The sequence below is a fragment of the Lissotriton vulgaris genome, chromosome 12, assembly GCF_964263255.1.
Source record: "Lissotriton vulgaris chromosome 12, aLisVul1.2, whole genome shotgun sequence".
Classification (NCBI taxonomy): domain Eukaryota; kingdom Metazoa; phylum Chordata; class Amphibia; order Caudata; family Salamandridae; genus Lissotriton; species Lissotriton vulgaris.
The window spans coordinates 685,418,528-685,437,760 of NC_141700.1; the positions used below are offsets into that span (position 1 = coordinate 685,418,528).

General features: G+C 42.9%; 1 protein-coding gene across 1 annotated transcript in view; it reads right to left on the minus strand.

Moving 5' to 3' along the window:
• The window catches only part of CDH13 (cadherin 13), a 2,285,705-nt gene that overhangs the window by 135,893 nt on the left and 2,130,579 nt on the right, over positions 1-19,233 (minus strand). The window contains exon 12 of the mRNA XM_086945882.1: positions 13,345-13,578. Coding sequence (XP_086802008.1) covers positions 13,345-13,578 — 234 coding nt within the window. The remainder of the gene's footprint in view (positions 1-13,344; positions 13,579-19,233) is intronic.

Genomic DNA, 19,233 nt, shown 5'->3' on the forward strand with positions numbered 1-19,233 from the left:
GCTGCTAAATGGCTTCAACCTTTTAAAATAATTCTTTTGAGGGAAACAGTGGAAAAGCTCAAAATAAATACAGAAAATTTGGTAAAATTACCATTTTAATTAAGTTGCATCTACCTATAATCTCCAAATGAAGTCAATCTTATTTCCTGAACTCAGCCAGAGACTCAGAGTATCACAATGTAACACAATTAGATCTCACCGTACCCGAATGGCAGTAGTAACCATGACCCCTAGGTATGTAGCCGTTTTAGCATAATCACAGTCTAGGGGCTCTTTGTCTTGTAGTAACCTGAGTTTTTTCCATATTCAGCTTATAGACCGAAATTGGCGGAATTGGTTTGTAATACTTTAATATTACAGAGGGCCTTAGATGGGGAAAGAATCAAAATGGAAATGTCGTCAGAAAAGATTTGGTGCTAAAAGTCTTGAAGTTAAATGGGGTTATGCAGTCTGCATCTTCAAGCTTTTGAATGTGTGGTTCTAAGTACAAGGAGAAAAGCAGGCGAAACAGGGGGAATCCCTGTCTCATGCCCCTATTATTACTAAGCTTGTCTGACATTCTCCCTATGCACTCAATTAAGGCCAACAATGAACAATAGACAGATTTGACAGCAGCTACAAAATATTCGCCCACCTCATCTGGGTCATAACTAACCACAAAAAATTCCAGGCACCCTGTCAAATGCTTTCTCAGCATCCAACAGGATTATCCGGGTAAGCATACGCCATTGTTCAGCAACCTAACAGGCAATATAGCTAGATTATTATGGGCAGCAATATCACGTGTAGGGATAAACCGGTGCTGTACAGGGTCCACCAAGGAAGAAATAACAGCTGAGAGCCAATTAGCAGCTGCAAGTGTATATTATGGCATTGGAGTTCAATAATAAGATGGTCTGGTGGGAGCCACGATTAAGGAGATCTATACCTTTTTTTAAAACACCGCAATATGCACTTTTCCACGAGATACAGGTGCGGAAGACAAGGAGGGCGAATTACTTAGCTCCACAAAGTAACAGATGACTATATCAGGAAAAATCCCGTACAACTCAGTCAGAATGGAGGTTTGACCAGGTGCTTCACTTACTTACTTATGTTTTGAGAAAGTCTTCCTTTTGCCCTGTTCATCCCCATTCTGCTAACCAGGCCCAGTGCCAAACTTTGACGAAAAAGGTTTATGCTAATTAGGTATAAATAAAATTGTCAATGACAGACCATGTAAATCTCTATTATATAATAAGGTAAGGGGGTTCAAACTACTTATAAGTCCCTAGGATAAAATAGGGCACAGACGTTTAGAGACCAGCAGCTTTCTTGCGCTGGAGTGTGCACTACTGTGTTGCCTCTTGTCATTTTTATGGGCAGACCTGCTTTGCAGACTGTCTTTAAAAGTAAATGATATGCAAACTTGCCTTTGGAAAAAAAGTTCCAGATGTTTGAAGCAACGTTTGGAAAAAGCACCATAAGGAGACAGACTCAGCATCAAAAGTCAAGCTGGCTACCTTTAACTGTGACCTGGCCTGGATTTCAGGATCAACCCGCTGAAAGCTTCAGAACTCCAGACTTCCAGAATATGACTGGGGTCTCACCGAGAAGCAATCTGACCATGTCACATTGAAATCAGACTGCTGGAGGGGACTTCACAATGTCAAGAGAAAATCCTCCAGAAACGTTTCTAAATCTGAAGGTCAAATTTTGAACGAGGCCTCCAAAATAGTGTATCCGACCAGGGCTCCATCACAGTCGGCCTCACACTTCGATTTTGTTCTGGTGAAGAGCAACAAGATGTCCCATGATGGTGCTATCTGCTTTTAAGTACTAGAAGGTGTTTACTCTTTAAACATTCATATCTCTCATTCCCTATATTGGATTTTGTTTGTTCTGGTACCATTGTAACAATATACTTATTTCCTATTTTTATAAATTGGTATGGGATTTTTATTGTGTGCTGTGCCTTAGGTATTTAATGTATTGATGTTGTGAAATACTTTACACACCACTCTCCTGAGTTAAGCCTGCCTGCTCGCAGCCAGCTACCAAAAGGTTGAGCCAGGGGTTATTGTATTGAGACCTTGATTGGACATTATATCGCATTGGTCGTAGTGTCATCCTTACCCCCACTAATAATCCACCTTACAACATATGCCTAATACCCTTCCTGGGGTATAGGCCATCAACCAGGACTCTCCATCCATCTCTGTCCTGGGCTTTTCTGTCAACCTGAATGCAGGTGTAACCCATCACCTTGCACTCACCTTGAGGCCTTGGTGCAAGGTGTTTCTTGGCCATGTTTTTCCTTTGAGGGCTCCAGGTCAAGGTTTGCCTAGTGGTGTTTGATGCATGCTTGTGTAGGGTGTAGCCTTTCCTGCCCTAGTGCTTTTCATGATTTCCTCAAGGAGCAGGAAGGTGGAAAGTCTGCTGTCACAGGGCGCTGTTGCTGATGGTGTTTGGCCAGCAGATTTGGAGGATTTTCCTCAGACAAGTGTTCATGAAAATCTGGAGTTGGTGATTTTCACTGTTCCACGCCAAGTTTCAGCTCCACACAGAAGAACCAATTTTATATAGGTGTTCTACAAGAGTAACTGCAGTTGTGCTGACCATGTTAGCATTCAGCATCTTGGCTTTTCCACTTAGGATGTTGAGGCCAAGTTGTGCTGATGCAGCTGTTACAGCATCTGTCTTCTTTTGCATCTGAAGATGAGTTTGGGAGAGTAGAGCCACGTCATCTGCAAAGTCTAGGTCATCAAGCTGCATCCAAGGTGTCCACTGGATCCCCTATCTCCTCCTTGTTGAGGACGTCTTCAGGATTCAGTTCATGGTCAGCTGGAAGATAAAATGCATGAGCGAACAACTTTGGCAGACTCCCTTCCTTACTTGGAAGGCTTCCATGAGTTTTCCTCCACTGAATATCTTCCAGGTCATTCATTTGTAAGAGTGCCTGATGATTGTTACATGTTTATCTGGCACACCATAGTGGTAGAGAAGATTCCAAAGGGGCTCTATGTCCATGCTGTTTAATGCCTTCTCATAGTCAATGAAGTTGACATAGAGAAGGGAGTTCCATTCCATTGACTGCTCAACGATGATGTGCAGTATTGCAATCTGGTCTGGGCAGGATCTACCTTTGCGGAAGCCAGCTTACTGGTCTTGCAACTAAGTGGCAATTTGTTCTTTCATTCTGTTCAAGATGACCCTGTTGAACACTTTGCCTGGGGTTGAACGAAGAGGTATCCTTCTGTACTATATGGAGGTATTCAAGTCACCTTTCTTTGAGATCTTGATGAGATATCCCTCCTTTCAGTCTAATGGCACCTTTTCCTTTTCCCAGATCCTTCCAAACATGATGTAGAGCATGTCTAATGATGTTTCAATGTGTGCCTTCAGTGCCTCTGCAGCATTGTGGTCTAGTCCTGCTTCCTTCCCATTTTTCAGATGTTTGATAGATTGCTGTATTTCTTCCTATGCTGGTCTGCTGCAGTCGATTGGCAAGTCCTTGTCAGCTGGCTGAATGTCTGGATGGGACTGCAGCACAGGCTGGCTCAACAGTTCTTCAAAGTGCTTCACCAATCTTCATTGTTGGCTTTCGTTACGTCACCATTGCCAGTCTGAAGCCCAGCTGTGAAATGAGGAGGGTTATGCATGGGTTTAGCTACCCCACCATGTAAAATAATCCAAGCTACAGAAACATCAACCAGAAAACATCTCAGTTGTGGAGTGAGAGGAATCTTGTTGTGCCTTATGGTGAAAGTCAGAGATCCATGGAAGACACAAAGCTGATCCATCTGCTTTCGACCAAGACCATCACCAACAAGACATGGAATGTGAGAACCATGTACGTGACAGTAATCCAGAAAACAACTTTGCCCTGCTTGGCATAAGTGAAAGAAGATGAACACAATCTAGAGAGAAATGACTGGCTCAAGGTGGAATGCTGCTGTGTTCTATACACAAGGCAGCAAAAACCCCACATACCCAAGGAGGTGCACTGATGCTAACTCTAGCAGCCCACAGAGGTCCTACTGGATGGGAAGCCCACAGTCCTTGAAATCATGACAGCAACCTTCCACACAAAGAAGAAGAGGATCAACCTGAATGTTATCCCACAAATGACAGCAAAGAAGAGGAAAAAGATCAATTTTACAACAGACTTTAGTCCATCCTTGAGAAATGCCTTGAGAGAGACATTGCCATACTGATGGGGATCTCAATGCAAAGATTGGAAATAACAACACCACGGGGTATGAAGAAGTAATGGGCAACCATGGCCTTAGTGACATGAATGAGAATGGTCGAAGGCACACAGATCTCTGTGCCCTGAACTGTCTACTGATAGGCGGGAGTGTATTCCCACACTAATGAATTCATAAGTCAATGTGGGTGTCAACAGACCATTCAACAGAGAAGCAGATTGACCATGTCTGCATTGCAAGACGTTCCAAAGGTCCCTGCAGGAGGTGAGAGTGATGAGAGGAGCGGACATGGCGTCAGACCATCACATTATCATGGCCAGGCTAAAGCTAAAGCTGAAGAAAGCAAGGATGGAATTGACAAACACCAGAGATTAACACCACTCTCCTCAAAGTTGCAGAGAAATGGAATGAATACTCTGTCACTCTTAGTAACAAGCATCAAGTCCTGCAAGAACTAGAAGATGACAGAGACCCAATAGAAAGTCAGTGGGAGAGGATCAAGGAAACTGTGACATCAACTTGCCAGGATGTACTGAGTCTAAAGAAACACCATCATAAAGAATTGATCTCAAATAAGACTTTCTGAAAAAATCCAAAAGAGAAAGTAAAAGAAAGCTGCAGTTAACACCAACCAAACAAGAGCAGTAGAAGCAAAAACTCAAGGTGAATACACCAAAACCAATAAGGAAGCAAAGAGAAGCTTAAGAGCAGACAACCATTCATCAATTGTCTTAACACAATAGCCCAGTAAAGAAGCAAGCCATGGAAATGTAAAAGAACTCTATGATATATTAAGGAAACCCTCCGGCAGATACAGCAAGCTTTAAAGACTAGTTAAAGACAAAGCTGGAAAGGTAATCATGGGTAAAAAAGACCAGGGGCCAGATGTAGGAAGCCTAATTCTGGTCGGTAACGGCCGGAATGACCACATTTCGGCTGTTACCGACCGGTATTCGGCATTTGAGATGTAGGGGCCTAATTTAAGGATTCAGTAATTTACTGAATCGGTAATTGAAGGAATCAGTAAATTACTCAAGTGAGTGCTTTTCACTTGTAAGGATTTGTTATTTACCACCAACTACAAGTTGGTGGTAAATAACGAAAACCGTTAAAAAAGCAATTATGTGCTTTTTTAACAGTGCCATGTTGCAGACATACATGCCCTTAGGGCATTTATGTGTGCCACCTGTGCACCCATGCACTATTCAGGGGTGCAACAGGGTGTCAAAGTGACACCCTACCACCCTTGAATGCGTTCCCCATTTTACCGAATCGGTATTTACTGATTCGGTAATTCCCATTCATTCCTATGGCCTGGAGGCCCATAGGGATGAATGGGAAATACCGAATCGGTAAATACCAATTCGGAATTTACCGAATCTTACCGATTCGGTAAAAAATACCGAATGAATACCTACATCCCATTTACCAAATTTCAAATACAGAATCGGTAAAATTCCATATTTCAGAATCTGTAAATCTGGATTACCTACATCTGACCCCAGATGCTTTAATGAATGTCAATTGGAAAAGAGCTTTCCTTCTTTTAGTTAGCATAATTTTTGCACCTAGTGCCTCCTGCTGGGCGGCAGTCAGCATAGTCAAGCTCACAACCCACAGGTGCTCAGTCACCCCATCTAACGAGGTCTGTGTATCCTCTGACTATAGAGCTGCAAAGAATTAATGGAAGACAGCCAAAACCTTGCCTGAAGGACTCCTGATGCTAGAAATAATGTTCTTAGAACAATGATCTGAAGTTGGTAAGCAAGTTGCGCCCCATTTCTTTGCTATTCGCAAAGCAGGATGCCTGTCTATAGTGCAATTTATGGTAAGCCCTGCTAAGGTCTATTTCTGAATCAAAATCCGTATGCACATTAGCGTTCAAATATCAACTCTGCTTCATCTTCATGTTGACTATCCTGGTATTTAGAATTCCCAATTTCCAACTTTAGTAGGTCAGGCCGGAGCTCAGGCTCCAATATCTTTTATGCGTAATCCTGATGTATCATGTAATTTAGAGTCTATCCCCCAATCATAACTTTCAGTGCATCCCATAGCATAGTTAGAGGAGCTGATTTGCCGCTAAATAAATAATGATAATAAAAAAGTCATAGGATTAATGTATGTGGAATTTTTTAGTGATTTATAATTAAATGACCACCCAACAGGCCATGGTACCTCCAGCTTGTGTCTGACAAACAATGAGAGAACACTGTGCTCAAAGATAATCTGCAGGTGCCGCATGATCCTGAGTGTGGTAATAATAGAATGATTGGCTAAAATGATGTTAATCCCTGACATCATTTCATACAAAGTGGAATAAAATGTAAAGCCAGACTCAAACTGCAAATATCGTATACTTTAATAACATGCATTTTCCTAACACATGCAAATTCCTTACCTGATTAACAACATTTGCTACAACATCAAATATGTCATTCAATATTGGATTAGTAAATTTGAGAATGTTTTTAGGATTGACTAAATTAAGTCACACATAAATGAGTACTTTATACCTTGAGATACCTTGTTCATCACCACAGAGGATAGAATCTGCCTGGATCTGAAGAGCAAAGGTGACTTCCCTGTCTACTAAACTGAAAAATAGCTGCCTGCCAGAGATCATCTGTGATTGTAAATTACTTCTCTACTTTAAATTTAGGTTCTATCATTTACTTCATTAGTGGTGGTACACGTTTATTCGTCAGAAGTAAACGTTACAAAGTCCTGCAGCTGAAACCAGTCTCACCCAATGAAAACTCTGCCCTGGTTATAAGGGAACTTGAGAATCTAAGTCAGTGGAAACAATTGCTTCCTAGTAGAAGATCAGTTGAAATTTCTTTGCTGGATATGTCTCCTGGATGATGACTTGTGTGGATGCTAGTGAAATTCAAAGAAGTGGGCTGGAATCCAATAATCCTGTCTTTAAAGATTTTTTGGCAAAGGAGCTGTGCAAACAGAACTTGTGGTGAACTTTGAGAAAAAGAGCTTTGAGAAAATTCCAATGAATGCCCAGTGACAACATTTCAGTTCTCAAGCTTGTCATGCACTTTTTTAGGTCACGGCTAGACAGCACAGGTGCTGTCTCCGAGGCATGTTGTATATACTTTGTGGCCTTCAGACCACCCTTAGGATTCCTGTTTGCCGGCTCCATCATCGCTCTCATATTTTATGTCCCCATTTGTCCATGGCATGCATGCATCATGCCACTTCTTCTGTTTATCCCTCCCTGAGAGCATGAATCAATTACTACTATCCATTCACTGCCTCTCTTTAAGGAACTGCTTAAGGAACTACTCTTTTTCCTCTTTGTAAGCACATCACAGGAGCACTCGTGTTTTCAGCTGCTCGGAGCTCTGTTTCTGTAAATAAACCTGTAAATCATGTTCTTATCTCATCACATTTGCTGTGCATTCAAAAACTAAGATTATATGTCAGACCTGTCTTCCGAGAGTGCCTGTTTGACCGCTTGCGTTTTCAGTCATTCCAAGCTGCATTTCTGAATACAAGCATGTAAGTCGTATTCTTATCTCTTTACATTTGCTATGTATTCAAAGACCAAGATCACACGTCAGACATTATTTTCCAAGGGTGCCGGTTTACTTTTCTTTCTCTGACAAAGTGAGAGGATTTTTTCAGTGTAATACCTATATTTTTAAAATCCTCTTTCACTTCATTATAACTTATTTAAAATGTTATTCTTATGCTCACCATTATCCAGCTCTCACAGACTTTTAATATCCACAGATATCCTAGTCACCTAATTTCAATTTATTTCAATTTCTTACACTTCCTGAACCAACAAAATGCCCTTGGTTTGTCTTAACTAGTAGGAAGGCATCCCATGCCCATTTCCCATAAGCCATTTCCCATAAGCCAACTTAACCTCTAGATCCCCCTTTTCAAGTAGTCTGTTTTAACCGCCCCATTAACTGCCATATTGTACGCAGTGACCTCAACATGTTACCTTTGTTGGCATTATGAATTTTCACAGCACTAGGTGCGTTGATTGACTCACTGTGATGCCTCAATAGTACACACAGCATACAAAATACTTAGGAGTCGATTACAATGTCATTCAGAAAGCCTCTGACCGCTAGTTGGAAGCTTTCCAACCTCAGTCGGAGGCTTTCTGACCGACACGGTTAGTTTGCTGTCCGACTGCTGATTTCAATGTCACAGTCGGTGCGTGAACCCGCCAGTCATTCTGATGCAGTTCTGATCTGCTCTTGGAGTTTTCTGATCTGTCAAAACCACACCATACATGTCAGACTACGTATCTGCAGTCGGGAATACCATGTCGGTTTCCCACAGCCTTTCCATGCCGGCTTTTCCGACACAGAAAGGCTGTCGGAAATCGACTTAAGGGGCCCCTGACAGGCCCCCCTAGCCTCCGTGGCCTACAGTTGGTGGGCAAGGGGTACCTAGGGTCCCCTCTGTAAATCCATGGACTGTGTGGCAAGCATCATGGGATGCCTGCCACAGGGTGTAGGGTTTTACACACATACACATTTCTTTATTGGAGCCGGTATTACGGCCTGTTTATGGCCATAACACAAGCTCCCATAGAGAAATAGAGTATCCAACTGAACAGTGTTTGGTTGCATTGTAATCAGGCAGGCAGTCGTTCCTGAGACCACGAAGGTGTCGGTCGGAGGCAACTCTGACCGACATCGTAATAAGCCCCTTTGTCTGGGCACAATGAAAGATCACAGTGCTAGACGCGCTAATAATACAATGCTTTTTTTCACAATAATAATAACTCTCCTTCTGGCTATTTCTCTTTTCCCAACCCACCCACACCCTTTCCTCACATTAAAAAAAAGTGTTATAACATGGCCTGCGCTGGCTGCATCTTTCAGTTGTGCCCAGCTCTCCTACGTCACTGCATTACTCTCTCCTGCTTTTGCCTCATTTAACTGCTTTCTCCATCCTTTACCCCTGTTTTTTGAAGTGATTCCTCCTGCTTTCTGCCTTGTCTTTACTGCTTTCTCCCTCATTACCCCCCTTTTCACAAGTTCTTCCTATAGCTTTCTGCATCGTTTTTAATGCTTTCCTCCTCCTTTCATCATGTTTTTCTTAGGGGTTCCTCCTGTTTTTTGCCTTGTTTTTCTAAATGCTTCCTCCTGCTTTCTGCCTCTTATTTTCCCAACTGCCACTCTTGCCTCTGGCCTGTTTTCCTGCTTCCCGCCTAGCCCTGCCAACCGTCTCCCAGCAATACTCCCTCCTCCCAGGAGCTACTTAAAGGAGGCTGCAGCATGTATTGAGTGTGCCAAAGTCAAGCCTGTCTTCACCTTGACCGACTCCAGTGCCAGGACCTCTTGCCCTTACAACCCATGATGTTACACCACCACTGACCTCCTAGACCTGGACCCAGGATGTACCAACAACCTCTGCTGCCAAATATTCTTGTGCACCACTAGAAGGCCGTTCTCCTGCCCACACCGTTCCCTCACTTTCAGCACTTTCAGCACTGAAGCAGTTACTGACACCAGCGGCACCACAAACACGGCTGCACCCACTCAATCAACGCAGAGCACCACGTCACAACTCCAGTGCATTCTACTGGTCTGGGAGACAATCTATTCCCTTACCCCAGACATCATCTTCCTTACAGAAACCTGGCTAAATCCCACCTCTGCCCCAGACATCACCACCACCATCTTAAAGATATACAATATAACACACTGAGACAAAAAAAAAGCACGGAGGCAATAAAGCCATCATCTGCAGGGACACCATAATGGAACACCTCGACTTCCAACACCTCGCAGATGAAAAAAGCACCATCAGTGGTACTATTGCCTACAGACCCCATCTTCTGCAACGCCATCCCCGAACTCATCAGCTCGCTCACAATCGATGCAGAGTCCTACATCTTCCTAGGCGATCTCAATTTCCACCTCGATGACCCCAATGACATCAAATCTACTGACCTCCTGGAAAGCATGAGCAACATCGACCTCACGCAGCTCGTCACCGACCCTATTCACATCACAGGGCACACTCTCAACCCCATCTTCACCTCCAGCAACAGAGGCAGATACATCCACACCATACCACTCTCCTAGTTCGACCACCACAGCATACACTTCACCATCTCAGGACCCATCCACCCTGACACCCTGCCCCCAGATCCACACACAGAGACTGAAAAAAGGTTTCAGAAGTCCAGTGGAGTGACACTCTCTGCTCCCAACAGCCAGACTCTACACATGACCCTGAACAAACAGCTGGGAGTTGTCTCACTAGTGCACAGACTGTGCCAATGCCATCCCCCCGCTAAGACAGCCAGGGCCAAAGAACAAAGTAAAAGAGCAAGCTATTTCACTGAGGAACTGCACTCCACCAAATACAACTACTGACAACTTGAAAGGAAGTGGTGCATCAGCAAAAAACAGGGAAAATCGCACTGCCTTTAGTTCCACTCTAAACCAGTACCATCACCTCCTGAAAAAAACAAGATGAATGCCCTACCAAACTGCATCAAAACCAGCGCAAACCACAGCAAAGAACTCTTGACCATCATGAAGCAGTTTACCATCTCCACAGCCATGGAGAATGACATTGCTTCCTCCCTGGAACTGTGCGACAACCTTGCAGACTTCTTCCATGACAAGATCTAAGCCATCTATGAAAACTTCGAACACCAACCCTCCACCACAGACAGCATCAACCAGCTCACACGCATGAAACAAATCCCGAACTCCTTCTTAACCACTGGAAACTCCTAACCGCACAAGACACTGTCTCTATCATGTACACTGTTCACTCTGGAGCACCCACGGACCCAAGCCCCCGCCACATCTTCAACCTTGTGGGCAAGACAATTAGTGACGAGTTAACAACGATCCTGAACACCTTCATCACAGCAGCCTCCTTCCCTGAGGACTGGAAACATGCTGAAGTGAGGCCCCTCCAGAAAAAAAACATCTCCAGACCCAACTGAAATGAAGAACTACCAACCCATCTCTCAGCTCCCCTATTCAGCAAAAATCCTTGAGAAAGCGATCAACCAGCACCTCACCCAAAACCTGGAGCATCAAAACCTCCTGGACCCCTCTGAATCTGGATTTAGAGCTGATCACAACACTAAGACGGCCTGATTGCAGCCACAGATTACACCAGAGCCCTTATGGACTGCGGGAATACAGCAGCCCTCATCCTCCTGATCCTGTCCACCACATTATGATCAACAGGCTCCACCACATCGGGATTCATGGAAACACCCTCAAATGGATGGCTTTGCACCTCCCCAGTAGACCCCAATGGATCTGCCCCTCATCATTCCCCTCAGAGCCCAAGGTGCTCACCTGCATAGTCCCCCAAGGATTGCTCCTCTGCCCAACCCTCTTCAACACCTACATGACCCCCCTTGCTGCCCGCGCCAGGTCACACAGACCAAACATCATCTCCTGCACAGAGGACACAGCTCATTCCCACACTGTCCAAAGATCCCCCTACCACTAAAGCTAACTTCCACAGATGGATGATGAACTTCACAGACTGGATGAAGGACGACTGTTTCAAATTCAACACTGAAAAAATGGAAGTCCTCATCTTTGCGAACAACACCTCATCATTGACTGACACATAGTGGCCCACAGAGCTCGGCACGCCCCATGCCCCAACAGACCATGCTCGCAACCTCAGCCTCATCCTGGATAGCAAGCTAACCATCAAGAAGCAAGTCAACAAAGTCTCATTTGCCTATCTCTTCACATTCAGATAGCTCCGGGTGGACACCAGAAGGACCACCATACTAGCCCACATCACCTGTAGACAGGACTACAGAAGCACACTCTATGCAGGAATCACTGCACACCTCTTGAGGAGACTCCAGAAAATACAGAACTCAACAGCAGGACTCATATATGACCTCCCCAAGAGAACCCACATACCACCACATCTCAAGAAACTACATTGGCTCCTGATTCAGAGGAGATGCCATTTCAAGATGGTGACCCACGCCTACATGGCCCTGCACATAGAAGGACTAGCATAATTCAAAGAACGCCTGACCAGAAACCTTTGATCAGCTTCCCTCTCCCTTACAGACACCCAACGGATCTGTCAAGCCAACAACAGAGGACGTCCTTCTTACACCTATCAGCCAAGGCTTGGAACAACCTCCCCCTTCACTTCAGGACAGCACCGACAATCTAGCCATTCAAAAGAGAACTAATGACCTGGGTGTTTGAATGATCAAACCTCCATGCAGCAGCAAACAGCTCCAGCACCTCGAAACCCTCACAGTTGATTTGCCAAGTTCTATACATTTTTGATTGACTGATTAATGCTAAACAACAGATGTGCTTCTAAACAACACCAATGGATGCTTATGTTTCCCACCCAGAGCTTTTTTGCTGGAAGCTTCAGGTTACCACTGGACAGTCTGGATTGCATTAGTCCTTGCGAGGCATATGTGGAAATGTAAAATTTTAAGGGGAAATTGGACGAACAACCACATTTTCTACATCCATTTTTACCCTCTAGTTAATTTCAGAAGGTGCCTACTTCTAGTCAACAACATAGAGCATACTTTGTCTTTTTGTTTTCCTTATTTGCATTTCTGTTTTAATAACATTGACCACTTTATGTAATACTGTCGTACAAAGATGATAACTTTTGCCCTTGGTTTAGATCTTCACTCCTTACTTCTTAACAGTATCATAAACTGGCTACTTGTAGTAAGCATCCCAAAAATGGGGCTTGCACCTATTTTAAAAGGCCAAATAGGGCTCAAATGGACTCTCGCCCACCGTATTTTTGTAATAGGTGAATTTTCTAGCACACTTGTGTGCACCCTTTCTCTGAGATTTGCATATTTTGTTTTTGTAGATCTCACTTGCAGAGGTGAGAAAATGCTACCTTCCATGAAAAATATTGAAGTCTAAGGCCTGAACTTTGGATCATTGCCCTCAAAGGCCAGTTTCTTCCACTTTAGCAATTTCATACTGAATTACAGCAGAATACACTATTAAGTAGCAGAGGGAAATATATACCAGAGAGTGCATTGTTAAATAGGACACATTAGAATTTTGACAAAGTACATGAAGATTCCGTTATATAAAGTTTGTTAAATCAATGGAAGAATGAGGGATTCTGAAGGGTGGCATGAGAAAGACTTGTAAGTAGACTCAGAAATACTTACTATTAATCATGGTAATTTTCCATGCCTTATCCGGTAAAAGCTGTTTACTCAACTCAAATTTGAAAGGGTCTACATTGGGGCGTAGATCTTTATCTGATGCTCCCAAGATGACCACATTAAGGTCTTTCGCTTCTTCACACACTTTTGCCCACGTTGGGTAAATAACGGGTGCATTGTCATTGACGTCTTCCAGAATAACGTGTAACGTTCCAGTACCAGTTGCTGGAGGACTACCTGAATGGAGAAATCAAGAAGAAAAAAATGTTCATGCTTTCATTTGCACAAAGAAAAGTATATTAATATTATAACTCATGAAACAAAACTTAAGTGTTACTATTAGTGTTGAATGACTCCCATATTTTGTCAGCCACTTGTCAAAGATTCCCAGTCCAAGAGACCAAAAATTAGAACAAGAAAATGTAAAATGTTGTCAATTTCTGATACCAAGAAACATTAATTTCATGTTCAATGATAGTACAGGTGTCACAGCTAAAGTATTTAAAATGTGCATCTTGATCTCTAGCAGTGATACAAAATCAATTATGTATTACACAACATGGAAAAAGGTATACTCATTTGGCACCTTCAAAGTGATTGAAACATAAATTACAATCAATGCTGAATCTCTTGACATTGAAGAGGTGGGGTTAGCCAGTGAAATACCAGCAGTGTCAATATCCAGTTGTTCATCTCACAGGATGCAGGTGGAGGATTGTCTATAATCATCTGCAGTGAATGATGTCATGAATGACACACGCTCAACATGTTACAGAAACACCTGTTGACTTAGCCATCCAATTCTTAGATTAAAGATGAGACATTGTAGATGCAAGTTAAGAAAATGTAGGACTATTCTCTATGCAACCTCCCATCCTCCCACATGGATAGGGTCTTCCACAATGTCAATGTGTAATACACACTCAAACAAAGCCCTGGTCAATGAACTATGCTTTGGATTATGAGGATAATTTTGTTATGTCATGGGACCTTAGTATAAAAAAATCGGCTAATTTTAAATTGGTCCCTCATAAATACTGGCTGCCGTTTTAATCGATATGCTTGCTGATATTAAAATTACGTGAATAAATACTACAAGTGGTCAATCAAATCTTTGGTAATTTTCAAAAACAATTGAAACTAGAGTTTTATAAACACATATTCCTGCATTTCTAGCAGTTATGTATATAGTGCTGGCATAACAATTAACTGGCAGTGGAAAAATATACATTGGAAACAGGATAGGTATAATAAAAGGAAGGGACAGGACATATGCATCACAAACAAATCCTCTGCCATTCCCTTAGTGTTTAATGACAACACACCTTTGACAAAGTCAGTGTTCCAATATGTCTCTTCACCTGTCAACTTTGCACTGCCTGTGGATCAGAGCTATGATGGAGCAATTCACAGGTTCTGTGGCCAGCGGCGGCTCCTCGAGGGAGTACTGCGAGGTGGTGGGGTGGGGTGGGGGAGGGGCAGGGTGGTGGTAGTAAACTCCGACATAAGGCTGAACCGAGTTAAGTACCTAAATAAATAAATAAAATGAATGACATTGCGCGCACTGGAACCCAATCGGTGATGCAGCGCGTGCAATGTCGTTTGTTTTACTTATTTATTTATGTAATTGACTCGGTTCGGCCGTATCCTGGAGTTTACTACCCACCGCCCCGTAGCACTCCCTTGAGGAGCCACTGTATTTTGCATCATATTGCCTTAAGCTGTACACAGAACTCATGGTTGACACGGTGAAATCTAGCTATTGATCTAAGACTGTTTAAGAATAGTTTGTTGCTTTTTTAGCTTAAATTTTGTCACTTTTTGAGCAATATTCTCTTCTGTAATGGGGAGCATTACTTGTAATGCTATTACTACGGGAAGCAATGCATTTATAAAAGTCTTCAAGATTACCATGAACAATAACCTAGTGAAGGCGTGTTTTATCTCTTGGAGTACTTGTTTTTAAATCTGCACTGGGCATTACTAGCCAAACAACATCAGTTATGCCTGTATTGCACTTTTAGGATTAACAGAAAATGGTGCTTGAGCAATTCAATGTAAACATATTGTTATCTATACATATTATATACATATATTACATACATAAAGGCATTAGACCATCCCTCTTCTTCTTCTTCTAATTTCAGTTGGTGCGTGGACATGTCATATTTAGTTCTCCTTTGTGTATCACAGTTAGCTTGCAGAGGGTTTCCATCATCTTTAGGTTCAAATGTGATCTTTTATATGGATAATTGTCCCATTTGCACTGGCAGTCAATTCTGGCATGTGTTTCACTGTTCGTTTTTATAGCATTGCAGTGCCCATGAGTGGGTTGAGTATGCCAGGAGATACATATGTATATTGGGAAATACGCTACATAAAATATACATTAATTGAAGTGTACGTCTCATTCAAGGTTGTTCTATATATATTATTTCACATTTTGCTTCTATCTACAGTGTTCACTTCTGAGTTCAACAAACAGGTATTAGAGCCATACGTGTCATATTTTTGCATGCAATGTATGTGTGATTCAGGCAGGGAGTTCTTAAGCCCTGAAGAAGACCGTTGATCAGTATAGGCACACAACTCTGTCGAAACATGTTGGCAGTCATAGGTGGTTAAGTGAAACATAATCCCTCACCCTTAAATCACACTATTTTGTTTTTTAAATATATCTCGAGGGTACCTATTAATAGAGAGAATTTTTTGGGTATACACTGAGATACCTACAGTATAAGATCTGGACCACTACAACAGTCCTGAAGAAAAAATAGCCAAGAACGCCCATGTTTGATTGAGTTCACCTGAGTGATATTATCTTACTCTGATGTGAAGGGTTGCTGAGGATGAAGCATGCCATGATAATTTGTGGGAAAGGCAGCCAATCAGATATCTATTTGATCCCGGAGGATAGGAGCTCACCAAGTTGATGAAAAAAACTCTTCACTTAGGTGCATATTGTACTTAATCACTTTTGAGTGGTTTAACATGTTTCATTGTAACATATAACAGTAAATGAGTGGAGTAAGATGTGGATGCACCACTCACACTTATTGAACTTCTGTGTCACCCAGGGCATACAGTGTGAGTTGTGTGCATCCCAGAGAACTGTAGAAAGGAGCTTTCACTTCTGGGACACTAGCCTATTATTCAACTCCTAGACCGAGTGCCCTGTCACTTTGCTTCTGCGCTATTCTGCTTGTTCAACAAAAACTAAAGCCACAGCCACCCTAAAGAACATTGCCTTCAAGGGATTCAGAAAATATTATTTAAAATAGTGTTAGAAATGGGGTCTCTAGTTGGCAGAGGTATGCACCCTGTCCAAGGAAGGACCACCTCTCTAGTCAGAGTTAGCTAGATATTCACTAAAAGATAACCTGTGTTCACACTCTGTTAGCTTGTCACAGAGCAGTCAGGATTATCTTTGTGCTAATCATGCACTGTGCCATGGTTGATACAGAGTCCCCCTCACACTTATCTGTGGCCCACATTGGGGTACAACAATTATGTATTCAGTTCATCCAAATTATATCTTATATATAACAAAAATTTAATTCGTAACTTTCAATTGTTTTTTGAACTTTTATTCTTTGTTCTTCAATCAAGAACATTTTATTTTAATAAACGTAAAGAATGATCATCATCAAAATCAAAAACTCCTCAGTGCATTGTGGACTAAGAGGTACTTCATCGGGAGGTCATTGTAAACCATGGAACAAAATAAAAACTAATATTCAAATATACATATCAAACATGCCACTGTATATCTCTCCATAGGTTTTATGCATCATATCATGTACTCAAGACCATGTCTACTATACATGCTTCATGTTGAACTGCAATTTAAAATATGCATTTTAAATGACATACATCAGTTTTTTTCTCTTGAATTTTTTTCCAATTTGTTTTTTTTTCAAATCTTTTGGAACTCTGCTTCAATTTGAACTCAGTTTAGGTCTTTTATCTATATACTACAACATTACCAAGGGGATGGTGGTATATGGCCGTTAGGGTCATTATCGACATTGCTAAGTTAGAATGAGCTCTGCTGCCATGATGCTGCTTTTGCGGACGTTACTACATGACTTTATTTTTCAAGACTCTGTTTGTGCCTTTCACATGAGAACTGTCTGCTTGCTGCATTCTCTGCTTCTTCCTGGAGTTTAGTCTAAACATGATGTGCAAGGTCGATAAACATGTCCCTTGTTATTCTGTTCTGGTCAGTCCCTAGCACCTGGACAAAACATGCTAAACACAGCTACACTGCTGGAAACTAGTGCTTTGATATTACGGGGATGCATATTGTTCACACACCTGGAGAGAGACGTTTCCTTGGAGAAGAGCTATGCTGTTCCTATGATGTAAACCTTCCATCTAGACTCAAAAGTATGGGGTCTGCTGACAAATCCCAGAGATCTTCCCTTATATAATAAACTTTAACTTACCAAGGGGAGGATGGTTAGGCCTTATATTCCTTTTTCCACTGTGTGTATATGATGACATCCCCCTTTGTATTCTATGGTATTGTAACAATGCTAGCTGTTCTAGGTTTATGCATTTTGCTTCTGGTAGTGGTTTGTATACTGCATTATAGAGCACAATAGTCTAAATAAATATTTTGAACTATACAGTGACTCTGACAATCCTCATTGTGGAGAAGTAGGTATTTATTGTGCGCACAGCTGCTCCAGCAAAGGAGCGTCCTGGCGCCCCAACAAGGTAAAACACAGCACAACACGCAGCCGGAAGACAAAATAGGGCAGCTAAAGAAGAGACTAAAACAAAAATGTTTTAATGGCTTCCCGAAAAAGCATAAGATCCTCCAGCAGACGAATTTCCACCGGGAGGGAGTTCCAAATAGTTGCAGCTTTGACACAAAAGGAGCGCCCACCGGCACAACAGAGCCTGAAACGTGGGACCACGGCAAGAGCCTGGCCAGAAGAACGCAGAGCGCGAGTCGGAACATAGAGGGACAGAAAGTTAGACAAAATCTGGGGCCCTATGCCCTTCAAAATTTTAAAAGTCAAACAGAGGACCTTAAAATCGATTCTCTTCCTCACAGGTAGCCAATGCAAGGAGCGAAGGACATTGGAAACAGGACAGAATCTGGGCAGACCGACTATCGCTCTGGCTGCGGCGTTTTGTACCCGCTGTAAGCGGGTAATTTCTGCCTGATTTGCCCCCACCTGGAGAGAGCTGGCGTAATCCAGGCGAGAAACAACTGTAGCCTGAATTACCAGCTGCCTAGTTGGGGCATCGAAAAATTTAAGCACAGGTCTTAAACCTCGAAGAACGCCAAAACAACAGGCTGCTGTTTTCTTGGTGTGGCCGACAAAGGTGAGGCCAGCATCCAGCCAGACTCCCAGGTTTCTTAATTCCGAAACCGGAGTCGGGACTGGTCCCAGTTCTGGAGGCCACCACCTGTCACCCCAAAGCTCCACTCTCTTCCCGACAATCATGATCTCTGTCTTGGTGGCATTAAGCTGGAGACAGTTCGCCGTCAACCAGTTGGCCACCGCCTTCAGTCCATTCTGAAACCTTGGGGCGTCTTGCTCCGCATCCCCGCTGAGAGTAACCGCCAGCTGAGTGTCATCGGCATATAAACCAAAGTCAGGCCCCACTGCCTAGCGACCTCAGCCAGCGGTCTCACGTACAGATTGAATAACGTGGGGCTCAGCGAGGATCCCTGTGGAACCCCCGTGGCCAGAGGCTGAAATTTGGACTTGAATGGAGGGATAGCCACACAGAATGAACGATTGTCAAGGAAGGAGCGGAACCACTGTAAGGCCTGTCCCCCAACACCAATCTCCTCTAGCCGGTGCAACAGGATGCTATGGGAGACAGTGTCAAAGGCGGCGCTGAGGTCTAATAATATCAGCGCCGCCATCT